Source organism: Aphelocoma coerulescens, chromosome 27, assembly GCF_041296385.1.
Source record: "Aphelocoma coerulescens isolate FSJ_1873_10779 chromosome 27, UR_Acoe_1.0, whole genome shotgun sequence".
Taxonomy (NCBI): domain Eukaryota; kingdom Metazoa; phylum Chordata; class Aves; order Passeriformes; family Corvidae; genus Aphelocoma; species Aphelocoma coerulescens.
The window spans coordinates 1,003,435-1,010,307 of record NC_091040.1 but is presented as its reverse complement, the minus strand read 5'-3'; the positions used below and the strand labels follow the sequence as shown (position 1 = coordinate 1,010,307).

The 6,873-nt window shown below is 61.1% G+C and overlaps 1 protein-coding gene across 1 annotated transcript; it reads right to left on the bottom strand.

Moving 5' to 3' along the window:
* Positions 1-1,074: 1,074 nt before the first annotated feature.
* On the bottom strand, positions 1,075-5,863 carry PHB1 (prohibitin 1). The gene is made up of 7 exons (XM_068996585.1): positions 5,810-5,863; positions 5,195-5,320; positions 4,684-4,845; positions 3,903-4,045; positions 3,484-3,600; positions 2,717-2,812; positions 1,075-2,107 (listed from the first exon to the last, which is right to left on the bottom strand). Exons 2-7 carry the CDS (start codon positions 5,280-5,282, stop codon positions 1,895-1,897), a joined length of 819 nt encoding a protein of 272 aa, XP_068852686.1. The 5' UTR covers positions 5,283-5,320; positions 5,810-5,863; the 3' UTR covers positions 1,075-1,894.
* Positions 5,864-6,873: the final 1,010 nt, after the last annotated feature.

Here is a 6,873-nt window from a genome sequence, read left to right as displayed (position 1 = left end):
AAAGCTGTCAGATACACTGAATTGGGGGAGTTTGGGCAAACAGGTGGCAAAAGGGAAAGAACCAGGCCAGGAAAGCATTCCTGGAATCGGCACATTCCCGAGGCTGCCAGAGCTCCAGGAGCTTTTGGACAACACTCCCAGGGATGCACAGGGTGGGAGTTTGGAGTGAATCGAACCAGAGGCTGGGCTGGATGAGCCCTGTGGGTCCCCTGTAACTCAGGATGTTCCACGATTCATTTGGAACCCCAGATCTCTCAGCAGAGGAGAGAAAAGGGAACGTTTGTAGGGAGAATCACCCCCAAAAGCCAAGGAAATGGTGAATAATCGGCCCCAGGGGCCACCGAGGGAGCCTCAGGCACCTCCTCCAGAGGGGCAAACAGCAAAGGCAGCAGGAAACGCTCCCCACTCCCTGGAAATGCAGAGCCCCGGGAGCTGGGAAGGGATTGCAGCCACACTCTGCAGAGCCCAACACCTGGAGCGTGAAACTGAGAGGGGAACGCAGGAAAGGCCATGGGGGGGGTTCAGAAGGAGCCTTGGGAGCCGAGTGGGAGCTGCCCTCGGAGCGTCTGGAGCGGGAGAGCAGAGGAATAAAGAGCTCCAGAGGGGAAAGAGGTCTGGAAGTTATTTGGGAGTTGTGCACCCAACTCAGCTGCCTGAAACCCTTTGTGAGCTCAGGCACCTCATCACCGCTGGAGGCAGAAAGGGCAGGAGAGGCTTCCCACGGCTCCAGAGGCTGTAGGGAGGATGTGGAGAGTGAAAGGAGCCCCCACCGCACAGCAGCACCCTCAGGGCAGCACTGACACCCGGGCCAGGCCATTCCTGAGGGACGCCAGGCCCCGGGTGAAGCCCAGGATGGTGCCAGGCTGGAACCATGCAGGGAAAAGGCTCCACAATGCCGCTCTCACCTCAGTACAGGAACGCCGTAAAAACTCACAGGCCAAGCTTTGAAGCTGTCGGGATCAATCCCTCTTTGCCTGTGCCAAGACTCTTCCCAGCTACCCCAGCCCGTGCCCCACTGACCCCGACCTCCCTCTCTCCTGAGACAGCAGCAGAAAAAGCAGCAGCAACCCACGGTGCCACCCTTGGGACTGTGACATTTATTGAAGGCTGGTTACACAATCTCACCCATCACATCCTCCTCACAGTTCAGCTTCCCTCAGTAAAAGGAGCATGGATGGAACAGAGCATTTCTGCCCGAGCCTCGGAGCAGCAAGGGGCTGGGACAGGAGCCCACGGGGCAGGAGAGGGGGACGGCTCAGGGGGAGAACGAGGAGATGTCCCGGATCCAGGAGGATTTCCTGCACAGGAATTCCCCTCTCCACTGTGCCAGAGGGGATCTCTGCTCCTCTCACCCCAGCGCCGTGGCTGCCACAGGCACAGCAGAGCCCCTGCCCCAAGCTGAGGTGTCCCCTGGCTCTCAGGTGACACCTGGAGAGGACTGGCTTGGCTGAGAGCCCTGAGCATCGCTGTCCCACAGCCCAGGAGGTGTGGGATGGCCCCGGCCAGCCTGAAGGCACTGAGGCAGCTCTGAGACCTGATCGATGCAGCACCCGTGGCCAGGGACTCACCCGGGCTTCATCCCAGGACAACTCTGCTCCTGGTGCTCCAACTGCCTGGAAAGGGGCACTTCCCAAACCTCCCCGAGCCACTGAAGCCACCGCTGTCTCCGCCCAGGGGAGGAACCGCAGGCCTGGCGTCGCGAGCGTTCGCTTTTATTTGATTACCCATCCCAAAATCCCTCCAATTGCCAAATTTCCGTTTCCTCCGCGAGGAAATTGCAATGATTGTGGTTTTTTTTTTTTCTCCCCCCTCTCCTTTCTTTTTTTTTTTTTTTCTTTTTTTGTTTTGTTTTGCTGTTTTTCTGCTGGCGTGGGCAGGGCAGGCGGGGGCTGGCTCACTGTGGCAGCTGCAGCAGCACGGACTGTCCCGAGGGCAGGTAGGTGATGTTGCGGGAGCGCGAGAGCTGGTACGCGATGTCCTCGGCCGCCTCCAGCTTGCGCAGCTCGATCAGCCCGTCCCCCGCCGTGGCCAGCGAGTTGGCAATCAGCTCTGCGGCCTTGGAGTCGCCCTCTGCAGAGATCACCGCCGCCTTCTTCTGCTGCTCAGCCTGCCAGGAAAACGGGGAAGAAAAGGGATGGGGCAGCGCAGGAAGCGAGAGCGGAATGAACGGACGGAGCCGCCCCGCGGGGCTTCCCCCCTGCCAGGGTCAGGATAAAACGGTTCTGGTTTAGGGTTGTGTTCTTTAAACTGGTTTGCTGCCATTCTGGGAAAAAAACAGAAGCCAATTTGGCTACTGTGGGAAAAGAAAAAAAGCCAATTCCAAACTGAATTTCAGGCTGGTTTTTGACCCCATCCATCCCACCCGGAGATCCCGATTATTTTGCAGTCCCTAGGGATGCTCCCAAACCCGGAGCTCTCCAGTCAGCTGAAATCTGAGATGACACAACAGCCATTAATCCCATTCTCCTGCTGGAGACTCCCAGAAATCATCCAGTGCGAGTCAAAGCAGCTGGAGTGACCCAGGAACAAGCAATGAGCACGGCCACAGGCAGGGGTGGAGAGAGGAGCCTTCTCCAGCTGGGAGTAGGTTTATGCTGGATATTTGGGAAAACATTTCTGTCCAGCATTCCAGGAAGGCTGGGACAGGATATTCAAAGGAAAAAGCCCTGGAGCGGGAAGGAGAGGCAGCCCCAAGGTTCCCAGAAGGACAGGGTACCTTCTCCACGATGAACCTGGCTCGCTCTGCCTCCTGCTGCGCCACCTGCTTCATCTCCACCGCCTCCGTGAACTCCTTGCCGAAGGTCAGGTGGGTCTGGGGGGCACAAACCAAACCAGGTCACAGCAGGGACAGATCCCAGCAGCTCTGGGACACTGGGATGGGGACGGAAACAAACTGGGACAGGTGGGGATCCCACACCCATCCCCATCCCGGTGTGCTCAGCCCGCTGCCACCTCCTGGATGGGGCACGGGAAAGGTCCAGAAACAAAGCGTCCAGGCTGCCTCCTGCACCTCCCTGTGCTCCCAGCAGGAAAACCCGAGGCAAAGAGGGAGAGGTGTGCAAGCCTGATTACAACATTTAACTTACAAAGGGATAAATTGAACTTATAAAGGGAGGTGGGAGGGCAGAGCTCCCTCCTTGGGTATCTCAGCAGGTTCCAGGAGGAACCCTTTGTAGGAAAAGCTGCTGTCCAAGTGGGGATTTTCACTCCTGGTGCTTCCTGCGGAGCTGCTGCCAAATCCCAAACCACCTGCAGTGCCATCCATCACCCTCAGCAGCATCTGCTCCTGGTGGAGCTGCAAAAGCCCTGCACAGGGAGGGCTTGGACACCCAGGGGCCACCAAGGGCTGCCCAAGGTCGCAGGGACAAAACCAGAGCTGTGACCCCGACATCCTTCCAAACACAGTGTCCAAATGTCCGAACGTCCAGCCCACCATCCTCCGGCCACCCTTCTCTCCAAAGGGGGAAATGGGAAAACTCTCACCAAGGACACATCGTCCAGGATGAGGCCGAAGGTCGCCGCTCTCTCCGTGAGGTCCTCGCTGACCTGCCTGGACACCAGCTCCCGCTGGGTGATCAGCTCCCCGGCGTCAAAGCGAGCCTGCAAGGGGCAGACCCCTCTGGGAACGGGCAGCGGCAGGACACGGCCTCCAGCTGCACCAGCATGGACAGCAGGAGGGCTTTCCCCACCAAAAAGGGCCGCCCACGGAGGTCTGGAGTCCCCATCCTGGGAGTGTCCAAGGCCAGGGTGGACGGGGTGTGGAGCCCCTGGCAGGGGGTGGAGCTGGAGGAGCCATAAGGTCCCTTCCCACCCAAACCAGGCTGGAATTCTGCCCCGGTTCCAGGGCACAGCACATTCCCCACTCCCTGCCAGGGCAGCGCAGCAGCTCAGGGCGTGCTCACCACCACAGACTTGAGGATCTCGGTGGTGATGGAGGGCAGCACGCGCTCGTCGTAGTCCTCGCCGATGCTGGTGAAGATGCGGGGCAGCTGGGCGGTCACGGGCCGGAACAGGATCCGCAGCGTGATGTTCACGTTCTGCAGGTCTGGGGAGCAGCACAGGGTCAGCCAGGGAGCTCTCCTCTCCAGCGCAACAGGAGGAGGAGGAATAAACTCCCCAACTTGGGTTTGCCAGAAAAAATGAGTTGGTTTCACTCCCCTTTTTCCCCTGGGATCCAACTGTGCTCTGCTGTAAAGGGAGAATTCCAACCCCACCTGTGTCACCTGCTCCAGGTGACCCTGCAGGAACTCAGGAGTTCCCTTCCAACCCAAACTCCTTGGGGTTCCGTGATTTACAGCACCAAAGGAAGAGTTCTTTAACCTGTCCTTTATTAAAAGAGCTCAAACCACTCCTGACTGTTCCGAACACGTGGGATCTCCACGGAATCAAGGAGCGGTTGGGGTTGGAAGGGACCTCTGGAGATGACCCAGCCCAACCCCCTGCCAAGGCAGGGTCACCTGGAGCGGGTGACACAGGCGGCGTTGGAATGTCTGGATCCAGAGAGGGACACTCCAGGCCCTTCCTGGTCACCTGTCCAGTGCTTGGTCCCTCAAAGTGGAACTCGTTTAACATTTCTGGCCCTTTCTCCACAGCCTGGGCTTTAGGACCACAGTTGCACATCCAGAAGGATAAACCCAAAGCCCTGGATCCCCTGGACCCGGTGTCCCCGGGGCCAGCACCCACCTTTGCTGCCGGTGATGACGGGGATGTTGCGGGGCCGCGAGCGGCAGTCGAAGATGATGGGTTTCTGCACCCAGGGGATCAGGAAATGGGTCCCTTCTCCCACCACCACGTCCTGGACCCCCCGGAACCGATCGAAGATCACAGCTCTGTGTCCTGCATCCACTGGGGAGGGAAAGAGCACGTCAGGGATGTCACTGCTGCCACCAAAGCCACGGGAACAGGGCGGCTGGGAGGGTTAAAGCCTTAATTAACAGTAGAGCGGGGAATTAATGGGATCATTTAGGGCAACAAAGCAAAGAGAAGCTGCAGATGGAACTCCAGGGCCTCCCAGTCTGCTCCTCATGGAGCAGCTCCGTGACTTTTGGAGAAGGGAACTCACAATGCTCGTGGTATAAACAGCCGTGTGAGGCCTCAGTCTGTCTTTATTGGGCAATAAAAGCAGTGAGAAGTCAAGATTTGGACGAAAATACAAAATAAAGCGATCGGGCAGCGCTCAGCTCGTCCCACTCACCGTTGTAAAGAGCAGAGTTGACAACTCCGCCCGCCACAGCCAAGCCCAGACCGAGCTTCCCGATGCTCTCGAACACCTTCGCAGCCATTTCACAGCTCCAGCTCCAGCCCCCGCTCCAAAACCCTCCTGCAAAACCCCCCCCGGGCCGGTCAAAGCCCACTGAGCACGGCCGGGGTGCTGCGGGGGTCCCTGGGGATCGACCCCCGCCCAGAATCCCGAACCACCCCGGGCAGGGCAGCCTCTCCTCGGCCCCACAAACACCTCAGCCCCGGGGGTCTCCTCAGCCCTCCCCCCGTGACCCCTCCCCAGGCTCGGATCCTGCGGCCCCGCAGCACCCCGGACACCCCTCCAGGACCCCTCCCAGCTCTCCCCGTCCCCCCGCAGCCCGACCCCCGCAGCCCGAACGCCCCCCAGGCCTCCCCCTCCCCGCTCCCTCCTAGGCCTCTCGCCCCCAGCACGGGCACCCCACGGGCCAAGGCCTCGCTGTCTCCAGCCCGCCCGCCCGCCCTCAGGCCGCGGCTCGGTCCCGGCTCGGCTCCCCCCGGCCCCGGACCCGCCGGACCCACCGCACCCACCGCCGCCCCCCGGCCCCGCCGCTCCCGCCGCGCCGCTGACCTCCACATGAATCCGCGGCCGCCCGCCCCAGCGCGCCTGCGCGCCAGGCCAAGACGCGCGCTCCTCATTGGCCCGCGCCTCCCGTGCCTTTCTGGGATGGGTAGTTCTCTGCCACCATGCGCTCTGCAGGGCGGCCTACAGCTCCCGGTGTGCCCCGCGGCGGCCCGCTGGCTGAGCAAAGCAGCGCACTATTGGCTGGGGCTTCACGCTACGCGCAGCGCCTCTTGGGAGGTGTAGTCCTGGGGGAGGGGAGGCATGTGGGGGGCGTGCGGGGACAGGGGACAGAACCCCAGAACAGGCGGGGAGGGGACCTCTGGAGACCACCCAGTCCATCCCCCTGCCATGGCAAGGTCACCTGGAGCCGGTGACAGGGGTGGCTTGGGATGTCTGGGTCCAGAGAGGGACGCGCCAGGCCCTCCCTGTCACCTGTGCCTGCCACCCTCCATGGAAAGTTCTTCCTCCTGTTGAGGTGGAACTCGTGGTTTAGTTTCTGGCCATTGCTCCTGGTCCTGGCACCGCTGAACGGAGTCTGACACCTCCCGGAGACACTTCCACGGCTTGGTGGGATCCCCTCTCAGCCCTCCCTTCCCAGCCTAACCATGCCCAGCTCCCGCTCTCTCCTCATCCGAGATGCTCCAGACCGTCTTTGTGGCCTCCCTCGGACCCTCTCCAGCAGCTCCTTGTCCTTCCCGAGCTGTGGACACCGGCATTAAATGTTCCTCCCTCGTCCCGGGGGAAAACGCTGTGCTCCTGCGGACACAGGTCCCTCATTTCCCGGCCGTGTCCCCTCCTGTCCCCTCCTGTTCCCGGAGCCGCTAGAGGGAAGCAGCGCTCTCCCTTTGGCTCCGGGAATCCCGGAGAACAGGGAAAAAAGAGAGGGAATTAAGAGAAAAAAAAACCCAAAACCCTCCCCAAACGCCTGGCCCGGGGAGCCGCCGCGATGGGCTCCGCTCCGAGGGGACCCCGCCGGGCACCGGGGGCTTTGTGCCGCTCCCCGGCAGCGTCTGGGGATGGGAACGGAGCCGAAGCCCTTCCTCAGAGCCCAGCGGATCCCGGCAGCAGCC

What these genes read in the sequence shown, in the direction of transcription:
- PHB1 (XM_068996585.1), bottom strand. Translation starts at nt 5,282, where the DNA reads ATGGCTGCGAAGGTGTTCGAGAGCATCGGGAAGCTCGGTCTGGGCTTG. An exon ending in AGATCCTCAAGTCTGTGGTG is followed by an intron (nt 3,601 to 3,902) that starts GTGAGCACGCCC and finishes TGCCCCTTGCAG; the next exon opens with GCTCGCTTTGACGCCGGGGA. An exon ending in CCAGGTTCATCGTGGAGAAG is followed by an intron (nt 2,108 to 2,716) that starts GTACCCTGTCCT and finishes TTTTCCTGGCAG; the next exon opens with GCTGAGCAGCAGAAGAAGGC.